Source organism: Solanum stenotomum, chromosome 9, assembly GCF_019186545.1.
Source record: "Solanum stenotomum isolate F172 chromosome 9, ASM1918654v1, whole genome shotgun sequence".
In the NCBI taxonomy this organism is placed as follows: Eukaryota; Viridiplantae; Streptophyta; class Magnoliopsida; order Solanales; family Solanaceae; genus Solanum; species Solanum stenotomum.
Genome location: NC_064290.1, coordinates 12355934 through 12381628, shown reverse-complemented (window position 1 = coordinate 12381628; position 25695 = coordinate 12355934). Strand labels below are relative to the sequence as shown.

At 30.9% G+C, this 25695-nt stretch overlaps 1 protein-coding gene and 1 long non-coding RNA gene across 3 annotated transcripts in view; one reads left to right on the top strand and one right to left on the bottom strand.

Moving 5' to 3' along the window:
• LOC125876257 (OVARIAN TUMOR DOMAIN-containing deubiquitinating enzyme 11-like) overlaps positions 1-24837 on the top strand; it is a 752025-nt gene extending 727188 nt beyond the window's left edge. Inside the window, exons 2-11 of one of the 2 annotated variants that reach the window (XM_049557389.1) lie at positions 19324-19348; positions 19569-19765; positions 20358-20431; positions 21213-21267; positions 21383-21457; positions 21965-22038; positions 22114-22162; positions 23515-23599; positions 24527-24583; positions 24671-24837. In XM_049557389.1, coding sequence (XP_049413346.1) covers positions 19583-19765; positions 20358-20431; positions 21213-21267; positions 21383-21457; positions 21965-22038; positions 22114-22162; positions 23515-23599; positions 24527-24583; positions 24671-24717 — 699 coding nt within the window. In that variant the 5' untranslated portion in view covers positions 19324-19348; positions 19569-19582 and the 3' untranslated portion in view covers positions 24718-24837. Of the gene's footprint in view, positions 1-19317; positions 19349-19565; positions 19766-20357; positions 20432-21212; positions 21268-21382; positions 21458-21964; positions 22039-22113; positions 22163-23514; positions 23600-24526; positions 24584-24670 lie in introns of those variants that run through there. The other variant, XM_049557390.1, reaches the window with a different exon arrangement.
• On the bottom strand, positions 4444-7287 carry LOC125876261 (uncharacterized). The gene is made up of 3 exons (XR_007447478.1): positions 7160-7287; positions 5910-6009; positions 4444-4755 (listed from the first exon to the last, which is right to left on the bottom strand). It is a non-coding gene; the product is annotated as an uncharacterized LOC125876261 (long non-coding RNA).
• Positions 24838-25695: the final 858 nt, after the last annotated feature.

Genomic DNA, 25695 nt, shown 5'->3' with positions numbered 1-25695 from the left:
TATAAAGCCACAATTCATGCATTATGGCTGCGAAACTTCATTTCAGGACTTGGGGTTGTCGACACCATTACCAAGCCGCTGAAAATTTATTGTGATAATGCTGCAACAATATTCTTCTCCAAGAACGATAAGTACTCCAAATGTGCCAAACATATGGAATTAAAATACTTTACTGTTAAGGAAGAAGTTCAGAAACAAAGAGTGTTACTTGAGAATATTAGAACTGATCTCATGATTGCAGATCTGTCAACAAAAGGCTTACAACCAAAGACATTTAAAAAACATGTTCAAAGAATGGGTCTTGATTGTACTTATGATTGATACATTTATGATGTTTTACACTCTGAGCTCAAATTATGTGTTTCTGATATACATTAATGAATTTCTTGTTTCTCATAATGGTGTATACATTATTGTCTTGAGATATTACAAGATAAGTCTCTATGAGACATTATTGTGGACCATAATGTTATATGTTTTATAGCTTATGAACCTAGTATGATAAGTTGCTAATGTAGTAGTATATGGAAGGAAGTATGTAGCTTAAAATTTATGATCAACCATCATAACTCGCATTAGTAGTTTGTTATATTGTGGTATGTATGATAGACATTATAGAAGAGATTTATTGTATGCGCAACTAATGTTTATTAAATATTAATGTTATATGGTCATTGGGCCAAGTGGGAGAATGTAAGAATTATTATTAATTATTTCTTACTTCTGGCCCAAGTTTACTTGTAACCCAAGTAATACCATAAATAATATTTAATAAGGAATAGATCTCGTCCGTACATTGGTTACTTGATGGACGTACCAGATTAAGTCATAACCTCTATAAATTGGTCCTCCCTCCACCCATTAGGGTTACCACATATTCTCTACAATAATTCCATCGTTGATGGTTGTGGTAACATAAAGTTAGGGCAAAGAGGTAGAAACCAATTTACAACTAACGCTTCCGCTTCTCTCTGTGATGATGTCTTCTGCATCAGATTTGTGCCCCTAACAATCTCTATGTAAGATTATCGTATTCAAGATCCTGAAAGTATTTAATCTTACACCTTCTACTTGAGCCATAACCATATCATTCGAAATATTAATTTTGTAAATGTCTCTAATTCATGCCAGTGAGGGCCATTTCCCTTCTTATCTTCAATAAAAAGCGTTTTACTTTATTGTCACTTTGAAAAACATCAAATTCACAAATACATGCCTACTGCTCACAATAAGCTTATAGTGGTTTAGACTTCAATGAGACATTACATAGGTTTAATCATTAATGCATTAGGAATAACATGTAGCAGACTATAACCAAAGGATTAGATTACTTAACTTATGCAATGTCGATATTTGAAGGGCAGCAATTTTGAATCATCCTTGTGACTCCAAACGTCGGAGTTGGACGACCACGTAGTAATTAATCTCACAGTTGTGTTGTCACCGACAACTATGGCGCTGAAAAAGGTCGTTCTAAGTATTCTTTAAAAGCTGAAGATGGAGAATTGAAGGGCTGCTCTGTTTTAGCTTTGGAGAATAGTCAATGTTTCTACTTCTGTGTTTTTGGAGAAGAAAGGATGTTTCTAGACAATTTGGAAAAGACAATTCTACCTTGGTCATCCCTTTGATGGCATTTCTATATACTAGATAGGCATGGCCGTGCTTAGCACCTTCCAACATATTCGATTTTGCAACATCTATTTTTTTTTTGGCTAAAAGTTTGAGGTGTATAATTGTAACCGCTTTAACCTATTTTTTTGGTCAATAAGAAACAATTCTCTCAATTCAAGATCAAAACAAGCAGCAGAGAAAAAGACTATATATGATGGGTTTCAAGTATAAATTGATGAATTGTATCAGGCAATTTGGTACCATAAAACATAATTCCAGAAAATATTTTTATAAACTCGAGTAATGATCTACTTTGGGAGAGAAGGGGTTAGCTATTTTGCTAGAATTCTAAAAAAATATAAAATTTTGTCATAATCAAGTATTGCAAGGCATAAACTACTTATTACTATTAGGCATTTGATTTGAAAATAAGATTAAGTTGTTTCCAGAATGCTTCTTTACTTGCAAGTCATCAAAACTTTGACCACATTTTACATTAAAATAAGTAAATTACTGAGTAAACACAACTCCATAAGTGCTCAACTATTTTACTATCATTATACCACCACCATCTACCCATATGAAGGTCGTGGTAGTATGATGTACTACAACCTTTGCAAGGTCGTCCCAGTGCCTGGTGGACCATATATAGAGCAACACACCATGGGAAGAATTTAAAACAGAAATTAGAAAAATATGANGTATGATGTACTACAACCTTTGCAAGGTCTTCCCAATGCCTGGTGGACCATATATAGAGCAACACATCATGGGAAGAATTTAAAACAGAAATTAGAAAAATATGACAGAGAATAAGAGGTCGAGTAAGAGGAATTCATATATCATGTATGGACATACCCAATGCAAGCATAATCTTAAGGTTTAAAGGTTGACTTGTCTTAACCAAACTATCTTGGAAATTGGGACTTAATGAAAATAAGGCTATTAATAGGATAATCATGTATGATGCTAGAATTACAATGATTATGCTTTAATCTGATCAATACGATTAGATAAAGTAAGTCTTAGCGACACAACATGCATTAGGCCATGCTTACCATTAAATCATAGAGTTCACAGGCAAGATGCATCACCATCATGGGTAGAGTTGCATAAGAATAGGGGCATATGTTTGGAAATAATTCCAACTCCAAGTAATATAGTCCCAAAGCAAGAATATCCTTAAGTGAATGAAACTTTTTTGCTATAAAAGTAAATCCCAGTATCATAGACAAGATGTTCACACTCCAACAAATTTTACCTAGCACAAGCAAGTACCATTCTTCTTTTGATAGTGTCATGTTTCTGCATATTGCCACAACTATACTTCATAAACTTTATGATGTTTACACTTCATCTTTGCAACTCTCACAATGTACAAAAATCTAGAATCTTATTGTTTATAGGCATTTAACAACAAAATTCTTTAAGTTGTGCAAAATTTAATGATGTCACTTGGTTACAAAATGACACATTATTTACATCTATAAAAGCTTCATATTGTTTACATGACGTTGTTGTAACGAAAATTTTTCATATCCATGAAGGGTCATCTATTTACGAGCTACTTTCAAAATAAAAATAAAAATTGTAATCTATGTATTATATAGATATAATTGCAGGTTTACAAATGTAACGCAACTACAGTTTTGTGAGTAGTTTCTCTATCTTCTTCTTTTTTAAAGAAGTATGACAGAAGTATTGGAGATTATTTCTTCATTTAGCTCACCTCATTCTTCATTGTCACAATGTATCTAAAATAGAAAATTCTCAACAATTCATTGATATGAAATCTCACAAAATACAAACACACACTTATACATTTATTTTTCAAGAATGAGTGAATTTGTTATTGTTAAATATAAGACATGGAAAAATTGAATGTCAACTTAAAAGCATGAAAAAATATGGACAAATAAATTACTGGTAAAAGAGTAAGTGTACGCAACTCATTGATGTTCAATATGTACTCTTTTTCTGTATACTATAATTCTAAAGCTCTACTATAGTACCAAGAATACTTTTAGATGCTCCACTTTCATGATACCTAGGCAAAATGTTCAGGTTTCATTACAATAAAAAATATGATACTTAGTAATTATCTTCTAAAGATCTAATCACCACCTTCTGATAAAAAGTATCATATCATGTCATATATCATATGAACTAACTCTAGCTTGCACCTTCATTTTCGTCAAGTCAACCACCATTAAATTCAACAATTTAATCATGACAACTTTAATGACTAAAGATCCAAAGTATGATGAAGACTAAAGTTTGAGGGAAGGCCAAGGAAATAGGGAAAAACTTGAAAAGAGATGCCGACATTGGTTCATTGCTTATAAAATCAATTGATTTTAGTCCTGTAATTTGTGAAAAACTTGTTTTGCTTGTCATTTGAATTTTAGATCCATTGGAGCAGTTCAACCTGAAGGAAAATTATTGTCTATCAAAGTATATAAAGCAATAACTGACGTAATATTATTCTTGGGAGAAATCTGAATGGTTGGGGAGTTAGAAGATATGATTGAATATTCATAGTGTTGTCGAATTGCAGTGTCCAAGCCACCTTACACTAACCTAGACAATGAACCAATATAAGTATCTGGTAACTCTACTCACCAACTTTAAGCAAATAGGGAAAAAAATATCTATAGTGTTTTGATCTAGCTCCACTAGAATTTGAACCTTCCAAAAGCACTATGTTATTTAATTTTGCAACATATGAAAATAGCTTCTATATTTTTAAGAAAGAATAAATGAAAAATTTTATTAACGAACACATACACATATCAAAAAGGAAAACAACAACTAAAACAGAGTATTGAAATATAAGAAGATAGATAACACTTATTTTCAGAGATTGAAGTTCAATTCATCCCACAATGAACTAAATTCACATGAACTATAAAAGATCGGAGCGAGAGATACGAAGAAATAGCTCTACATGTGCAATATTAGTCGATACAATACAAACACAAAAGAGGAAACAAAATTCAAACGAAACTCACCATAAATAATAGAACAGTCTGGTGCAACGATGGAGAAAAAATTAAGGCACACTCCGAAGTGAGGCACAAAATGATTGCAGAAGATGAATATTTAAGATTGAGATGTTCGACCAACTTAGCTTTTGAGTTGAACCTGCAATTACACATAGCACAAAGGAAAAGGATTATAATAGAAAGGGTAAAAGAAAAACTCAAAATTAGCTAATTCCAAAGCAAAAAGAAAATCTGGCCAAGCATTTAAAAGACAACTGAATTCCTCCTAAAGAAATCTTGTGTCAAAAGCAGGTACTTGGCTTCTTTAAACCTACCACTATGTTAAGTTGTTAATTCCATGGACTTAATAGGGGTGCTTATCAATCGGTTCGATCCATTTTGTGAATTACTGATTCGGTTTATCAGTTTGTAAACACCTTAAACCGATAACCAAACCAATAAGATATTCGTTATCCTCATAATAACACAATCTAGCTAAGGAATTTGTTTCCTCGCCACTCCAAATAATATGAAATCCTTCAAACATTCAAGTGAGCTCGTGAAGACGAACTATGATCTTTAAAGCACCCAAATAACAGTATTTCATGGCTAAGCCATAGAACAAAACAACTATTTGAGCGAAAAAACAGCTACATGTATACATGTCAGGGTAATCATTATTTGTGTCATAGCAAAACAAGAAATGATACGAACCTGGACTATTTCCTTCTTCTTGTGAACCTCTTATGTGCTTATGTTTTTTCCCTTGGACACAATTTGAAATACTCCATAATGACTATCTGGTAGCTAGACAATAAACTATCCCTCTAACGCGCACATCATATATCTTCTTCTTGATAAAAATATTAGGTCCCCAAAAATTTAAAGCTTAAGGCGTTTGTCTTAGAAAAAGAGAGATTAATTATAGCTTATATTTTTATGCATCCAACATTTTTTATTTCATTGGTTCACCTAAAAGGATAAAAGATTATAATTAAAAGGATACAAGTTTTAATTTAGAAGCAACATGAAAAAATAAAACTTTATGATGGAAAAAAGAACAGAGCAAGCCCATTTACTATTAGTCAAGTGTTAATGTAGAATCTTAATTGTTATTAAAGAAGTTAAAGAAAAAAATAACCAGTCCAACTATATTTCATGGGGTCTATTCGATTACGATAACAAAGTAATTTTACTGTGATGTCCTTGTTATTAGGTGTATGTGCTAATTGTTGTGGACGGAGGGGCATGGTAGTTTGGTAAGTGCACACAAGCTCTATGAAATATAATGTTGGCGGGATGTAGGCAACCTACCTTGACACAAGAATAAATGGTTGATCCCATGACTTGAACCAGTGACCATAGGTCAGACAGAGACAATTTTACTCTGTTGCTCTAACACTTGCCTTCTTTGCTGGAATAGTTTGAAGGAAAAAAGTTACCGACACCTAATGTGTACACCAAACTACATTTTTTTTATCATGATTAGTAGTAGTAGAAGATAAGCAGAGAATCAGTATTAGTCAACAATAGTTACATGGTTCTCTCTCAATAGCCAGCATGAAAGACACAAGAGACTGATTTAAAAACAGTGGAGAAAACAAATTCAATAGACAAATTTAAACAAAGTCTCTGTATGTTAGAAAATGGTGATAAGTTAGAGTGCTATATAGAAATATCATTGTCATTCTTCATTCATCATCAAAGGAGTATCTTTATTAGAATGTTGCACTAAGTTTAGATTCAAGAATCAAAGATAATCAATAGAGCCGCAATCTTAATTAACTCGTATATGTATCGACACTTCCCTCTAGAAAATAGGTCTATTATTCATTTCTTTAAGCAAACATCCTTCACTGTACTGTTCAGTCAGTCTTTAGTCTTTACATCAAACTCGAAGACAATCAGTAAGTTAGGTATATAGACATTTAGAGCCGATCAGTAAAAATTATCCATTGTTATTCAGGATACTCGAATTTTCAACATTAAAGCTAATTTTGAAATGAAAGCACGATTGTTAGAAAAGAGGCAAGAAAATCTGCCACTGCACTTGAACTTGTCTTGTAGAGTGTCCAAGCTACTACCAATCAAACACATTTTCCTAGAAGAAAGTTCAAGATTCAAAGGGCATCTACACAATGAGAAGAAGATAAAAAAAAGTAATTCAATGAAGGAAAATACCGACATGAATTTTGAGGTCTTTGTTGGATCCAAAAAAGAAAATGAATGTGGCAGAACATAGAGAGAGTTAAGGCAGAACAATTACTATAGCAGACTTGAACTTAACTCATAAAATTGAAAAATATGAAAGAACCAAGAGAAAAAATTGGGAGAAAAAACTAAATTGAATTTTCCGTGTGTAGAACTAACCACATCCCACAAACATGATCGGGGATCTGGATATGTAAACCATGGACAACGCCTCTTCCGCTTGCACCAAAATTTGAATATATATAAGAATACAACAATAATTTCTACGCCTTAATCTCAAACTCAGTTATGAAATTGTAAAATTTAATCTTTTTCAAGAGTAGATTAGGTCAAATAATGAAACAAAAGCTGACCTAAAAATGCATACCCAGCTAAGAAGATGAAGTTAATGAGCAGGCCTTGAATTCAAGTTTGGAGAAAAGAGACTTCTGAATACTTGTGAAGGAGCGGATGTCTCTCCATTGTTGGTACAAAGATATGAAAGAATGAATTCTTCTGGAAATGTTGAGAAAAGGTTAATTATCTATTTTGTGTTTTAAGTAAGATGATGGATTTGCCATCTATTTTGTCTTTTCTTTGAGGTAAAATGACAGATTTACCCTTGGTCGTCCTCCACATCACATTTCTATATAATAAGATAATAGAAATTATATTGTTTAATGTGATTGGTCCAAATTAAAACCCTTCTCAAATAAATAATAAAAATCATTTTGTTAAAAAAAATATTTTTTTATAAAATCACTTATGATTCATATTTTGACATGATACACTTGAAAATAATATTGAAAAATAAATTAATTTCATGATATCTTTCTATTGACTTATTTTAAATCAACCCCCAATTTATTATAATGTAACCCAACTCATAAATGAGGATCCAACTAAAATCCATATTCACCCCAATTGACTGTCCATCTAAAATAATTATTACTTTTATTAATATAAAATTTTCTATTAATTATCCAAATGTCTTTTTTAATCTCTTATTCTTAATTAGGATATCCGGGACTCCAACTTAAAATGAATTCACATGTTTATATTATTCTATTTTGTATTATTGTTATGGTGGGATGACGATGGGATAAGAGAAATGATTATTTTTATTCTTTTATTTTGAATTTTGGGTACACACAAAAGAAAAATGCAATACTCGTACATATTTGCTTAATTAAGTCATCTTTTATTGAACTAATTATTTCTATATGAATTCATTGTTATTTTCCTCCTTTTTTTCTCTCTTGTTTGTCATAAATTGAAAAAAATAAAATTTAAAATGGTGGACAAGAACCAAATAGAGAGAAAAAAATGAAAGAGATTCGAGTGAAGGGGTTTTTTTTTTGAGGGGAGGAAGGGGGAGTGTAGAGAGTAGATGCCTAACTTTTTTTTCTTTAATTTACTATGAATTTCAAAATTAAGGGCCCATTTGGCCATGCGATATCGAATCATGATATGATATCATAATATGAAATGATGAGGTGAAATTGAAGTTTTGTTTGGATATGCGATATGGAATTTTTGTGTTGTATATTTTTTCATAAACATAAGAATCTCATAAGTGGTAAAGCTATTAAAATAGCCCAATTGTTTATTCATTCTTACGAAATAAACAAAAATTTATAAAATTTGCATAATAAATTATTACAAAACTATTTGTTCTCCACTTAAGTAACTGTTTCATCTAACTTTAATTGATCAAACTTTAATTCAATAAAAAAATCATGAATCGCAGTGTACTAGCTTTTAATATATTCTCCTACATAGTACGAACAATCTCCTCACGCTGAACTTGCATTTCTCGATCATATGACCGAGAAGACGAACCAACATTGTTACTTTGAGTCATTTGTTGGTCAATATCATTCGCAACTATATTTTCATGTTTATAGACCATAAAAATTTCATCACTCCTTTGATATTCTCGCAAATAATTATGTTACACTGCACAAACTATGACAATTTTCACTTGTGTGTCAATATCATAATGGCTATGTCTTGTTTCACTTGTGTGCAATTACACATTTTTAGTGCATTAATTTCATACTAAAATCAAACATATTGGAAGTAGTGATTATTTAACATACATCACCAATTTTGTCCTTTTTCATATTAAATTGCTTTAAACATTTTCATATGTAGCCGAAAGAGAAGTTTTTTTTTATTATGAAAAAAACAAAAAAGTATTACTCCTTCCGTTCTTATTTATATTCACCAAATCAATTCCTACTTAACATTTATATTCATCAAATTTAAAGTAATAATAAATTTTATGTTGGTGAGAATAATGAATTTAAAAAAGTAATGATGCGATTATAAATTTTATTTACATATGAAATAAATGGTTAGTAAATATAAGTGTGAGGTTGATTTAACAAAATATAAATTTATGGATCAAGTTTTGTAATTAAAAATCTCAAATCATGATATGGAATTCACATATCATGTTTTTTGTATAATATGGAATTTCATCTTATGATATGGAATCATGAGATGGAATCAACATGAAATCGCATGTACAAATGCTGATTCCATCTCACATTTCATATCGTGATATAGTACCGCATGGCCAAACGCCTACTAAGTCAATCATGTGAGCTTATATATTAAGTAATTTCAAATTATTTTAACGGAAAAAAATGCCCTTAACTATGAGATTTGGTACAATATTGTCTTCCATCCACCTTATGAGTATGATCCGTTAGACATAAGAGTATTTTTGAGCCAAAAGGTTGACGTGGTATTTGGAGGCCCAAAGATGAATGGAGGGTAGTTTTTTACCAATTCAAATTGTTGAGGGACATTTTAGGCCCTTCTCCGTTACTTATATCATAGATTTTCATGTATTAGTAATGCAAAAGATTTCAACATATACCGTAGATTGACTAATCATATAATTATCCCTCTATGCCATACTTGTTATTTCAAATGAGAGGAGTTACAAAAACACCCTTGAACTTGGTGCAAATTATTAGTTTCATCTCTGAACTATTGACAGTCTTAAAAACACTTATCTACTTGACTAATTAGACTTACATACACCTCCGATCTGCCACATGACATAACAAGTGATCTCAAACTCTCGTAGGAGCATGAACTTTAAATAAAAAGCCGTGAAAGTGTTGAAAACACCTTTAAATGTGGCGAGAATTTACGGGTGTATTTCACTAATATTACAAGATCAGGAGTGTATTTATGTTTAGTTAGTCAAATAATGGATGTTTTTAAAATTGTCAATAATTCAATACCACTCTCTATTTCTAATACATCAAACCAAACAATATATAAGAAACAATGTCAACATAACTATTAAGTAGTACTACCAACATTACTGACGTAAGCATTACTAAAATTCAGAGCATTTTTACCATGTTAATTAACGATAGGGACATTTTTCATAATCATTAATTAATGTATTACAAAATACAAATGAAAGAGTCCAATAAAAAATATCCAATCTCACCTACTATGTCTATGATTAAATAAATACTAATTAATGTAGGGGGGAAAAGCTCCAATGTCTTTTGTATTTATCGTAAAAAAAATAAAAATGGTGAAAGCATACAAAAAAGGTAGATGAGGAAATAACAATCCCAACTCTTTTGTACGTCACCATAGGGGTGTGCACTATTCGGATTAAATCGAATAATCAAACCAAATCAAATCGAATTTTTGTTTGGATTGGTTTTTCGGATTGGTTTTGGATTAATAAATTACTTTGTTTGGTTTTTTGGTTTGGTTTCGGATTTTAAAATATAAAAACCAAAAAACCAAAAAAAAACCGAATTTTATATATATATATATATAATGTTTATGTTTAGAATTAAGTTGGAGTTAACCACTTTTGTCCCTTTTTGGTTATTGTCTTTCATGATGATTATGTTTATATTTTATGTTTGAATTACATCTATAATAGGTATACTTATAAGTATTGTGTTTTAAGTTTTACTTATGATTTATATTAGAAAGAATATTTAAGGGATTAAATATTATTACTTTGGTTATTTATGTTATTAATTATTGACATAACCAAATAACCAAACCGAAAAAAAAGTCGAACCGAATAGAGGAAAACCAAACCAAATCAAATTTATTTTGAATTGGATTGGGTTACACTTTTACAAAACCAAAAACCGAAAATCCAAACCGAATAGTGTAAAACCAAATCGAAAAACCGAATGCACACCCCTACGTCACCATCAACACTAATTGCTGTAATAAAATCACAGAATATATTATTATTTTAAGAAATATCATGTGTAATACCTTTTTTTATTTTACTATATAATTGATATAATTTAGTGACGTATTACTGGACATATCTTGTTCACAAGTTAATAATTATTTTTTAAAAATCATATATAACAACCTGATTATTAGATGATTTTTAAAATATATTATTTAATAAGAAGGAAATTTGATTGGAGAATAAATAAATATTAAATAAATAGATATCAGTGATTTGATATTTTATAAAATAATATTGTAAGAAATTCGGAGCAAAAACAAAGGTATGTGTACCTTAAACTTGCAGCGGAATATACTGAATTTGCTACCAACTCAAAATAACCCTAAATCGACTTCGTCTCTCAAGAAAACTGAGTGCAACATCACAAATTGTCTTTCTTTGTGTGTTAATGTAAGATCAGTCACCTTTGGTTTTTCTTTTCCTGTCCTTTTTGGTTGATTGTTACATTCTTTTCAATCTGAGGTAAAGACCGATTTTAAAAGGAGAGATTAAGCCATTACTTAGTAACATTTTCTTGTTCTTTTCAAAATCTTCATTATCTTAATTTAATTCTCTTTTCAGAAGAAAAAAAATCGAATTGGATTAGATTAGACCGGACAGAACGAATTAGGTCAGGTTATCAAAATAAAATATCCATGGCATTTTTATGAGTTTGTCAATATATAACCTCTTTAGTATAAATAGTTATAGATTTGTACAACTTACAAGCTCAAGTTTCGATTGACGTAACTTTCTCGTTTATAGGTATCTTCTTAGAGTAGCCTATTGAATTGAAAGATTTGGCTACAGTTTTGTAATATTCACTTGGAGATTAACAATTCCTTTAGTTATTTTAAAAATTATATTTATTAAATTTTAATTTCATTTATAATTTCATGTGATAAGAATTTGTGCTAATTAGATATGGTAATTTAAGCTTAATTTTAGACAAAATTAAGAAAAAATATTTAGTTCATCAAAATTGTTATGATTCAAGACTATATTCCCTAGACGTGATATGGGAAACAATACAAATTTCATGTAACACCTTGGACTTCGAGAAAAACTAAGAAAGGAAGATAGTGATGAGGCAAATTATGTTGTTCTAGTCATGCACCAATAAGTTATTAATGAGGAGTTTTCCCTAATGGGTAGACTAAGAAGTGATGAGTTTGTGTAGATTTCATGATAGAAGGTTGAGTAAAATTACTAGTATAGATGAGTTAGAGTATACTTTAACCAGGAGGGAGTTTATGTCGATGTGTCATCCTGTTAGTGAAGACCAAGTAAAGTGTTGAATAAAATAGCAGAGTACGTAGTCATAAGGTGATAGATCTAACCTAGGCTTATGATTTTTAAGGGAGAGTCCATGATATTCGAAGCGTTATAGAACTAATTAGGAAATGTTGTATAGTGAATGGGTATATAGTACTTAAGTTGTGAAATGGAATGTGACAGTAATCTGTAAATAGGCAGACTGAGAGATAAAGATTGCCTACTTGTCATGAGATCTTAGTGGACGAGTGTTTCTTAATTTTTTCTAGTATTCATAAGTTAATATAGTATGTGAGATATTATATTGATAATTGTGTTTAATACTAGACACGAAGCTTAAATTTGAGATGAGTGTCGTGAAAAAAAGGATGGCAACATGAGGGTGATGATATTAGTTTTGAGATCTGAAGATGTTAGTTGCAATGCATGTGAACGGTTCAAGTGTGATGTTATTGCACTTAGATGAGAAAAATGAAGTATGACTAAGTCATTATATTAGCAAGAACATTAAGGTGATACCGTATGTAGCCAGTCGAGGTTCCAATTAAGTTTATGATTTTTCATGTGTGCCTAGATAATTTATTTAAGCTATCAATATGGAATAGGCTAATGTAAGCATTATTTTTCCTTAAGATTTAGATGAAGTGACCTTATAAGCCAATGAGAAGAGGTTAAGAGAAGAATCTTAGTACCCGCATATGGATAGTTCAGTAGCGATGAGATAAGCCTTTCCTGAGTAATAGAGTAAAGCGAATGTAAACCAGTTTAGAGATGATGGAATAGATCCATTGATTTAAACTGTTAGTTTCAAACCTAAGAGGGAGATGATAAGATAAGAAACCAAGTCAAGTGTTGAGAATCAGATAGTAGTAATGTGTTCAGGAAGAGTTAAAGTGGTATATCGATCCATTCATATTGTAGTGCATTCTTCAAAGTCAGTTGTTACAACATCATGTTGATGTCTTTTATATCATAATTGTGTTCATGACTTATGCACATACACTTCAAAAAGATTCACATCTATGCTCAATTTCCAGAATGAGGGGTAAAGACTTTAGCCCATTGATCTCAATCTTACTCCATAAAATTATGATTAGAGTAAAGACATAAATACACCATCAAAGTTGTCCCATATTTTCATAAAGACACCTTAACTTTCAAAGTGTACTATCACACCACAGAACTATTTAATATCTTTGTAAATGGGCCATTTTGACCCATTCCCTCGTCTATTTAGTGGCGCGTGTTGCGCACTCCCTATGATGAGAAAAGACCCGACCCGACCCTGTTCTTTGAAGAAAGTCATTTCTCCTTTTCTTTTCTTATTTCTCAACTTTCCCTAAAATCTAAAGAAATAGAAAAGTTTTCTCGTTGTGTTGTTGTTGATAATCTTGTTGTTTGTGTGTCTTGGTGAAGATTCTTGGAGATTGAAGGTCTAACATGTTAGGGCTCTACATCATATGATAAAAATCTTCTCTTTTTCCGATTATTATGATTTTAGGGATTATTAAAATCTTCTTGTAAAAGTGTTGGAATCGACCTCCTATTGTTGCCATTGTTAAGATATTGTTAGGATATTATAGTTTTTCGTTGTTACAGGTTGATCTTGCTATGGAAAAAACCATGAAATCAAAAAATTAGGGCTATTTTGGGTTTAAAATTGGGGAAGATGACATAAATTGATTATATAATTAATAATAAAGAAAGAAAATGACACATGGCACTTTTAAATTGGTCCATGACAGTGAAAACACGAAATGACGTGCCTCATGTGCGTGGTAACAACCCAGACGAGGGAATGGGTCAAAATGGCCCATTTACAACGATATTAAATAGTTTTGTGGGGTGATAGGACACTTTGAAAGTTAAGGTGTCTTTATGCAAATACGGGACAACTTTGATTGTGTCTTTATGTCTTTTCTCTTATGATTATCAGACTCATGATATGAACCTATTCATATAGGCATTCATGTCTCATAGTATGATTAGTCTCGCAAATTCATGATTTGATCTCAATGGCTAGCAACATAATTATGTCATGCATATTCTTATATCCGAGTCTTGTCATATGTATATGGTCTTCTATCATGTATCTTAATATTATCATATATATTCAGAAGCGGATCTAGGATTTGGAGGTCGTAGGTGTCACATCGTTCAAGATAAAAGAATCGGTTACTTTAATTTTGGATTACAAATTCGGGTTATTAATCTTTTTCGATTTTTATAAACAAATCGATAAAACATGCATGTTAGTAATATTTTCTTTTTGATATTCCGAGATTAGAGATAACTAAACATTTCAATTTTTATTTCCTTTTTGGAATTAGATAATTATTCGCTGAAACTTTGAGGGAAAAAAATTTCACATTAAAATTTGAGCTTGTTTAAACCATCTAATAGTATTAAATTAATATATCCATATTCCATTGAATTTATGTGTTTTTGGACATATATAGTAGGGAAAGAATAAAAATGTAATTTCAGCCTAGTCATCTTACTTAGGAAGAACGTCGATGAAGATCGAAAGAACCTTTAAATTAAAAAAAAAACACTCTAATAATAATATTCATCATTTTTAAAACTTATATTTTTTAAAAACTGCTACTTAAATATATTCTTAATAATATTTATTTGACGTTCATAATTCAATACTCATTAATTGATAAAGAATAAACAAGTAACACTAAAATCAGGAGATTAATAATTAGTGAAAGAGAAAGTAAAAAAAAAAAAAAAATTAATTGTGAAAAGGAGTCAATTTGAATTAATAAAGAATAGTAAATAAATAAACATGCATGGAAGAAAACAAAATTAAAGGCCTTTACACATTAATGAAAAAAGACAAAAAAGAAAGGAAAAGAAAAGAAAAAAAGGGTCACGAGCAAGCCAAAAATAGGTGCTAGCAGCGAGGTTCAAACCCACGTTGGGTGTGTGGCAGGCTCTCTCCTTTGCCGATTGAACTGTTCAACATTACAATTAGTTGGTGGCAAAGTTAATATATATTGAATTATTATACATACATATATATATAAAGTTTTTTTCGAGATCACTGGGTGCTGTGGCACCCCCACCCGTCCACATAGATTCACCCATGTATATATTTGTTGTGCTATTACAATGTATCTAACTATTTTCATATTTATCTAAGATACATGTTTTTGGATATAACGTATCAAACCTGATACATCAAATTATACACATAGAGATACATGAAATAATATTAGATCATATAAATAGATACATGAAATTAATATTAGATCATATAAACATATACATAAAATTAATATTAGATCATATAAATAAATACATGAAATTAATACTAGATACTTCTATGATACATATGAATGTACTTGCATGATACCCATGTATCTAAGTGTTTAGTTAGTTGGATACATTATATGTTGATAATAGATACATCAAATTAATGAATTTATTATTTTAAGTGTAATAAAATGAAACTAATCAAATTACATGACAAAGATATACATCAACATATAGATACATCAATTTAATGAATTTATTATTTTAAGTGTAATAAAATGAAACTAATCAAATTACATTACAAAGATATACATGTTTTTGTCTTTTATTAATAATATAATAAAATGAAATTAATTAAACATAGATATAATCCTTGATTTTTGCCTTAAATTAAGGAATTTAATTAATTTAAATTTTCAGAATCAATTGTCCATGTATTTTGAAAAGCCTCAATAACTCATCTAATTAAGGAAATCAGTTACAACCAATTAATTTAAAGAAATAAAATATGTATCTCGATTTTAAAATTTGTCAGATACATGTATCTCGCGAATTCAGACTCATGTATCCTAAGCACGAAATATGATAGGTGAAGTAATATTTGAGACTATCGAAAATCTTAGTAATTATGACCTAAACCAGTGGAATTTATGTAGTTTGCCCTATGAATTACTCCTTTAAAGTTGTTAGTGCTCAATGTATCTTTGCATAAAATACTTTAGTAGGATTATTTGTTTATTGATACTCTCTTGAGTTAGTGCATTTTTTTTTGATCAGTTCACTCTTGTTGTATTCATCTCAAGTTGGATTATGTATTAACCCCTTTTTTTCTTTACTTCGTTTGAATGAGAAAAACTCCATTTGAGTCCATTGCGGGCTCTTTTTTCCCCTTGCATCTTCGAAGGGGGCTTTGAAGGCCCAATTCTTTTCCTCTCTCGAGTCATACTTAAATTTGAGTCCCAATAGACTAATATGTGAAGCAAAGGAAGCTGATGAACAGGTTAAAGGCAGCAAATACAGGCAGGAAATTGAAATTACAGGCCTCGAAAAGTCCAAAATGGATTGTATACAGGTGTCTATACTGATATACAGGTCTAAATAAGGAAAACAGGTGTTTAGAAGCTGGATTAGACTGTATATACTTGGTATACAGTCTGATGTACAGGAAAAAGGATTAAATATAGCCTATATACTGTGGTATACACAGACTTTCAAAGGCAAAAATGGGCCCAAGCCCAAAAGTAATTCCAGCAGGTCCAGGCGAAAAAATGGGTCAAAAAGCCCAAAAATATGTTCAGCAGCTTGTTGTGATTTAAATGGGTCAAAGCCCAAATTTGAGTGTATTCTCTCATCTTTATTTGTTTATTGTATTAACTAACCTTTATTTTGATTTGATTTAATTTAATTAAATTTCCAAGAGAAGGTCTTTTTTCCTTTTTATGTTTGATTTTATTTGTTTGATTGTTTACTTAGTTATTTATCGATGTAAATAATTGTTTCCTTAGAAAAATTATTTCAAGCTTGTTCTTTTCAAATAATATTTTGAAATAGCTTTTTATTTATTTATAACTTAATATATTTCAAAGTTAGTCAAATTTTAGCCAAGTCATAGGTCAATCGTGCGTTAGCGTACATTTCAAATGCTTAAACCCTTCTCGGAGTGTAAATTTGAACCCCCAACCCCCTTATTTCAATTGATTTTATTCTGTTTAAATTTTTTGAAAATTTTAAAGTTCTCTTGATTTTTCTTTAAAATTAAGTGGTGACTCTTATGTATATAAAATTGATTTTTCATTAAAAATTAAGTTATATCAATTTTTTTTTATAAAATACGTCTCTTATATTTCTTTTTTAAACATTGAAAACATAAAATGCAATATTAAATTATGAAGTTGAATCAAGGAGTGCAATTACAAGATTTTAATAGAATTTCTTGTAGCTTATTGTGATATGGCAATTCACTAATTTCGAATCAATATCATAATTGAAAGTCTTAAACAATAAATTTGTGGTCCTTACTCCTACTATGCCTAATTTAATTAATTAATTTTTAATAAAGGAAAAATGTGTGATAAATTAAGAAGAAGTATATTTTATTTACTGGTGTTCTAAAAAAATATAAAAGGATTTTTATCTATTGAAGGAAAGGTTTAATGGTGAAACGTTTGTCTTAAAAGACAAAAACATTTTCAGTCATAATTTCACCTTGAAGATAGAAACGTTTATGCTTTAATGGAGGCCTATTTGCTCAAATTTTTTGAATTTTTTTCAATTGAAAATCATGTATAAAAAAGGATTGATTTTCCTTTAGAGAAGATACACCTTTTCAGAGAACAAAATATTCACTTGACGATATAAGTGTTGATTAATCAGGAAGTAGTAAGAAGGTTGGAGTCCTGGATCTATGTGTTTTAAGCAATTAGTACAAAAGCTTCAACAAGTTAGTATTCTTCTATAAATGTTCAGATTATGTTGTTTAGTTGTAATATAAATTGTGATCTTGAATACTGCTTTCGATGTGCATATTCTAACAAATATGACCATTCATTACCAACTTCTTATATTATGGCATTTGATTATGAAGCTTTTTTACTCTTTTTTTGAGTTGAATTTTGAAAAATATGTTTAAAGGTCTATTTTCGAAATTCAACTTGATTTTTTTAAAAAATAGAATAACAAAAAAATGTCTTCATTTTCTTTTTACTTCAAATTACTCATTAAAAATAAAAAATAACTCCAATTTATATTTATGGTCAAATATAACTTCAATTTTCAAATGTATTATTTGCACTTTAAAAATAAAAATACTTTTTTTTTAAATTTCACAATAAAATAAAAATGTGATCAAACATCTACTTAATTAACACAATATATCAAATTATAAATGGTTTGACACATAAAGATTTATTCGAAATAATTTCTAAATATTGTCCAAAATTACGTTGGATATAACAAAAAATAAAAATAAACTTATACTACTTAATTAGACATCATAGCTACAATTTGGAATAATTACCATTCGTGACTAACATTAACTGCTAATTACGTGAGTTGGGTTCAAGTTTGTATAATTAGTCACGTTTGTATAATTCGTCATGTTTGTCTAATTCCAACTAACAATTCTTTGTTTGATTTATATTTGTGTATGATGGTTTGTATTTGTATATGATAGAGATTTCCTTTGATTTTTCAGTTTTATCACCAGATACATTCAATCTTTTTGTATAAATTTTTAAAGTTTGTATAAACATGTAGTTTTCGAATTTTGTATAATATAATTTGTATAATATAATTTTATAACTCTTTAAAGTTCAGATGTTTATGTTTGCCTAAATTTATTATATCGAGTTTTATCATATTTGTATAATTCCGAAATTTGTATTACTCAATTATATAAATACACACAAACTATACCAACGTACCTGCGAATTATACAAACGAGATGCGAATTATACAACTTATTGCCCTCTCTCACTCGCCTGCATCTCCTAACATGTAGCTACAAATCATAATTAATAAATTATAGCTATAAAGCCTAATTAAATTATAAGCAGTAGTTAGTAGCCAGGTTTATGCAAGTAAAAGTCAGAGTTTGATAAAGAAAGAAGCTTCCATAGCTAAGCCCACACACGCTTCCGTTTCCCTTTGGCTGTTGTTTGTTTACCCAAACATTCAATCTCTTCAAACAAATATGACGTTTACTCTTTCATTTCAACAACTGCTTCTTTTTTTTATTTTCCAAACAAAAATCTTTCCCTTTTTCGCTATCTTCCATTTACAGGTATCTCTCTTTTCTTTTCTTGATTTTGGATCTTTTAATGTTCTTTTCTTGATTTTTTTATATGGGTATATTGAGTAAAGTAATGGGTGTCTTTTATTTTGCGTATATATGCTGACAGTTATCTGATTCGAACCTTACAAACACTTTTAAAGATTCTATTTTTAAGGGTTTATTTGGTTGGATGATGTTTATTAATAGGAATTTTTCTGTTTGTTAGAAGTTGTTTGATATAATATGAATGAATACTATGGGAATTCAAGAGCAAGTTCGAGTTCTGCATCTAGTTTGAATAGCAATTCACAGCAGGGTACTGAGGATGATCATGCCATTGCTACTATTTTAGCTGAAGAAGAAGAAAATGCTAGAAAGTATGGTGGCAAGCTTGGGAAGAGACTTTCTCATTTGGATTCAATACCGGTATGATTATATTTTTGTTTTAGTACTAGAAAGCAAGTAATTTCACTGAGGTTTTCTGATTTGATGATCATGGAGTCACTATCTTGCCATATAGAGGGTTTATGTAGAGATTTGTTTGTAACTTCTAAATGCGAATCTAGGATTTTTAGAACATGGGCGGAAGGTAAAAATTTATTAAGTGGAAATTGATCCTAAATCCGACCAAGTGTACCATTTAGCCTTCTTGTAGCATGGGTGACGGCAGATAATATTATATCAATTTTAGAAAAGACATACATAAAATACCTAGTTTTATGGATAGACCACGGGTTCACCTGCCCCATATTTTAGCTATACATTCGTCCCTGATAACTTCTACTGTCTGCTATGATCTATAGAAGATGTCAAATCCAGGGAAACTTTTTACTTTTTTATGAACAAGCGTATAAATTTACATTTGTTTCTTATTTTCTGCAAACTCTAGCAAAAGTTGAATGAATATGTGTATGTGTCCTTAGTTTGCATTTTAGTATAATACTTTATGAGCTTTATCCCATGGAAACCTGCGCTGTACTATCTCTGCATTCTATTTACAGTCTTACTTTCCTGGCAGCACACTCCACGGGTAATTGGGGAGATACCTGACCCAAATGATGCTACGCTAGACCACGGAAGACTCTCCAGCAGGTTATTTATCACTATACTGATCATGCCACAATTGTTCAGCTTGAGGCCTTTGGTTGGCTTACTTTTGTGAATCCAACATATATCAGTTTTGATCCTTAACCCTATTTTATTTCTTCTATATAGATATAAATTACTGGATTACTTAATATCCTGCTCTAACAATAATTGTCTCGTGATCAAAGTCTTTTTATTTTATTTCTATTGTAAAAACATGTTCTTTGCAACAAAGATAGCTGCAACTATCTTTCAGGGTAGATAAGGGAGTTGGTTCACAGTACAATTCCATCCACTCATCTGTAAGGTCTTTCTGGAAAGATGAATAAAATAGGCAGTTGGTAGCAAGATAAAAAAAACTGTAAAACCAAAGCTAGGATGGAGCCATTTTTGTGCTTTCCTATCAAAAGGAAAATAGAAATTAGAAATATACTATAAGAAAACTAATCACTAAAAGCTTAAAACTGTATCTTTCTATCAAAATCACGCTAAATTAGTTTATGAACTTGATTGACATGATTTTTTACGTCATATATTTCACACAATTATACTATTTCAATTATTTGTCCAGATTATCACTTTTTGTGCTCATAAGTTCTTTTTTCACTCTACAGATATGTGAGTCTGTGTGTGTAACATATATATATACTGTCCCTTCATTAGAACCTTTAAACATAGCTGAACCCACACTTTAATTGCACTTTGCACTTAAAAGGTGACAACTTGTTGATGCTTTTCTACAGTTTTCCTTTTGACAACTCTGATCCTATGTTTATCTTTGATTCAGGTTGGCGACATATGGTCTATTTGAAATGCAAATAGAAGGGGATGGGAATTGCCAGGTTGGTCTCTTTTGACTGGTCGACAAGCTTTCGTTGCACTTCAGACCCGCATGCTACTTATTAATTTACAGGCAATTTGAACCTGGTTTGTGACTGTCTACTTGGTTTATTGTAGTTTCGAGCCCTTTCAGATCAGTTGTATCATAATCCAGAGTATCATAAGCATGTAAGGAAGGAGGTTGTTAAACAGGTATAGTTGCATGTTTCTAATATTTTCTTCTCATCATTGGGAAACAGGATATGTGAAGAGTTGAAAATTACATAATGCTTATGTTTGAGGATTGTGTGCACCTAAGATTGCCACATTCTGTACCTGGTACTATTAAATTCAAACAACTATCGATTGGATAATTTGCCTGAGGACTTACAGACTGTTAACTAAAGTAGGCCAAGAAAAAGGATTGACCTTTTTATTCTTTTGGGAAAAGAGTAGGCTAAGAACAACTATTGTAATATCATAGATTCAGAGTGTGACATTTCTGGTCAAACTTTCATTTTGCTCCTCCTGGGTGACTTGTGCATAATAACAAAGAAACAATTTCTCGGTTTTTATCTGAGACTCATCAGCTCAATTGCTTGACCTAATTTCTGGATCTAGTAACATTAATACAATCCTCTACTTGCTTGAGTTTGACGCTATATCTATATCTAGTTTTTGTCCTACATGTTTCTTATCCTAGTTGTCAATTCATTTCAGCTAAAGCAGTTTAGAAAGTTATATGAAGGTTATGTACCCATGAAATACAAAAGGTACTTGAAGAAGATGAAGAGGTAAGCTGTCTGGTCAATTTTCTGTGCTTATAGCGAGAAATCTCAATATAACCAACATATTCTCATTCTAACCAGGTTGGGAGAATGGGGAGATCATGTCACTCTACAAGCAGCTGCTGATAGAGTAAGTTGAAAGTTTCTCTTTTGTGTCTTAACAGGCATTGGAGGCATATATATGGTATCCTTATGAGTATGTAATACAGCATTTGAACTAAGATTCAATGGCACTGTTGAGGTAGCACAGAAGAAAAATGAGGATGTACTTATGCAATATTTTGACACATTGTGATTTGGAACATTGCATACAAGATAAAGCCAACAAATTATACTGTCAGTAAAGAAGTATTGCCTGGAGCCCTGGACAGAAAAATTGATGCATTGAAAATCTGAGTTTGTTAAATAAGAAAAAAGCAATGAAGTAACCTTGTTAGTAGCATCCTATCCGTGCATAATATACATAGTGGAAAAGTTTCCTGTGGAAAAGTTAAAAGATTTTAGGAAGTGAAATTTACGTTGGTGTTGGTATATAATATGGTAGCATCAAAAGTTATGAGTGTAGACCAATTCTGAAAGCTTCACCATGGTTGAACTGTTAACCTTTACCATTTGGCTTTCATGAAAGTTCTTTTTGTTAAGAGAAAAAACTAGTGAATTAAGAAGGTCCTACTTAGAACTCTTTGACTATGAGTTGTGGAGTTTTATTCTTGACCGAAACTGTCACAGCAAATAACCTGATCATCTCAACATGAACGTTTCTAGTAGTACCTCTCACTTCCTTGCAACACGGGCACCATCTCATTTGTTTAACCTGATCTTCTTTTTATGTGGTATACCTGTGTTGCATGTATGTTACTGAAAAGTAAGTGTAGGTTTTAGAGCAGAAGTGGGGAAGAGTTAAATTTGGCCTGTCACATCTTGTCAATTTACATTAGACTTTAGAAGGCATACAATTGTTTAAGACATCAAATAGGTCTTTGAAAGATAATCTGTATCACAAAGTGAGTTTGGATTGGGATCCCCTTGTGTTTTATTTCTGTTTTATTAACTTCAAGAAGTAAAGCCATATTTGTTCCAAAAGGCAACAGCAATTTTATGGAAATCAGAAAATGAGAACAAAACCAGCAATTCTGGCTCATTTATCGTGTTATTGTGTCACTGAAACTAAAGAAGATGAGATTTAGTACTTGTTAATATTTAGCGAAAAGTATAAAGAAGAGAAACTGTTTAAAGAAACAATATCTTCTGCCTCTTTTTTCTTACTGGTGAAGGGGAAGAATTCAAATAAATTAGATCCACTGTTGCCGATTGAAGTTCAATATAGCATCAGACATGAAAGCAACTTAAAAGCATGAAAGCAAGTTAATAACCCTTTCATCCATACGTTTTTGTCTGCATTTCTTTTCTTTTCTTCCTGTTGTTAGGTGATTGATGTTGCTGTCTTCTAATTCTATGTAATTTCTTGGATTTTATTTGCAGTTTGGGGTGAAAATATGTTTGGTGACCTCTTTCCGGGACAATGGCTACATTGATATCCTTCCCAAGGACATACAACCTTCTAGGGGTATGTACATCCTTTCTGTTACCTAATGATCATGGTCCAATCAATACTTGTGACAATTATTTCATTAATTCTTAAATTTCCTGCTTAAATTATTAAAACTCAAAAATACAAAAAAGAGACCTGAAAATTACTAAACAATACTAAGATCATGAGTTGTGATATCAAATCCACAATTTAAATAAAATAGTACTTGCTGTTTTTACTTGGGACAAGTATCATCCCAAATTGAAATGTTACTAAGTAACTGTTAAGTACTAAATTAGAGCAACTTCCAGAAGTCGAGGATCACATGAGACACAATTTGATAATGCAAGCACTGGTTAAGCTTTATTTGTTACGAACTGTAAACTTGATCCTATGCGGAAAAAAGTAACATCAGTGGGTCGCTCCTGTTTTATTGTTCTCGTTTTGATGATATGCTGAATTGTTTCCCCAAGATATTGAATCATTTTTTTTATTAAGTCCTACTGACTCTATTTGTATAGACAAACACATAGGTTCACGGTTATCTTAGGAAAGACTAAGTTAAACCTGATAAGATTAACCTTGTCTGACACCCAACGGTGTGGTCTAGTGGTTCAGAGATAGTGAAGACAAAAACACTAGGTGAGTTTTTATTTTTTATTTTTGAAATTCGTAAGGTGATTTTTTCGGTGGATAGAGTTACTTATATCTATGCTAGTGGGAGGTAGCAGATACCCCAAGAAATTAGTCAAGGTGCGCTCAAGCTAGCCTGGATACCACTGTCATCAACAAAGTAACCTTGTCTTGATAAGTAAATAAATTCCAAATCACTAGATAGTAGATGTATCGTGTTGTGCTGATGAACAATGTTGTCTTGATCTAGAAATTTATCAATTTGTATAGGCCGTCAACATGTTTAATCTCCTGAAGGTACAAAACTTTTGACTTGTTGTCGATTTTCAGAACTGTGGCTGAGTTTCTGGAGTGAAGTTCACTACAATTCGTTATACGAAATTGGAGGTAAGTGCATTATTGTTTTTGCTGTTGCGCAGTAGTTGAGAAATTTGGGTCAGCTATACTGACAACACATTTACTTGTTACTTTCAGAAGCTCCAGTTAGAGTTCCCAGAAAGAAGCATTGGCTTTTTTTCTAAGCCCATTCACCAGCAAAAATACTGCATACTGTAAATTGATGACTACAGAGCATGGCATGCACATAACAAAATCATATGTATAATATTGTTTATACTGCTCAGTTTGTAGAAGGAAGACATGATTTGATTTCGAAATAAATTAAAGTATTCTTTTGGGTCTCCTGGGGTACGATTCAAGGCGTGCTAAACTCTGAATGTCACATGTCACCTTTTAATACGTTGGGACGTCAACATCGGATTTTGACCCATACAATAATAGAGGTAGAAATGATTTGTATTTACTTGATGAGCCGTGCTTTAAGAAACTTCAACCAAAGGAAATTGAAGAAGAAAATAATGCTTTAAGAATTTTGGTAGGGAAGCAAACGGAGAAAAAGTAATTTTCTTGGAAAAAAATTCAGGTGTTAAATGTTGATGACTCTTGCGTGAGTTTAATATTTAAAGGGTACTTTTGTCAATATATTAATTCTTATAGGAAAGAAATAAAAATAAAAAAGATAAAACGGAATTTTAATACTAGTCATGATATAAAAGATTGCAATGTAAAATTAAAATTTCAAATATGGTAAGAAAATTAGGGCCAAATAAGTGGCCAAATTTTGTAAAGAGCGTCCCATTTAGAGCATGTTTGGCATGGCTGTAGCCTGTTGGAGGCCAAATTTTTTATTTTTTTTATTAGAAAAAAAACACTTTTTTTGAGGAATTGAGTGTTTTGACAAATCCTTAAAACTGCTTTTAAAGGGAAGCAAAAATAATTTTTCTGCTGTTGGAAAGAAGTTAACAATTTATGTTTTTTTTTAAAAAAACAAAAGCATAAGCAGAACAATATTTTTGTAAGGGAAATTTCATTTTGACACTCCAACTCAACCTTGTTCCATTTTAACCCTTTAACTCCAATTTTTATGTTTCATTTTGGCACTTCTAAGTGATGTGGCAGAGTGTGTGCATCACACTTTTTCTGAGAGAGTGAAAAAAACC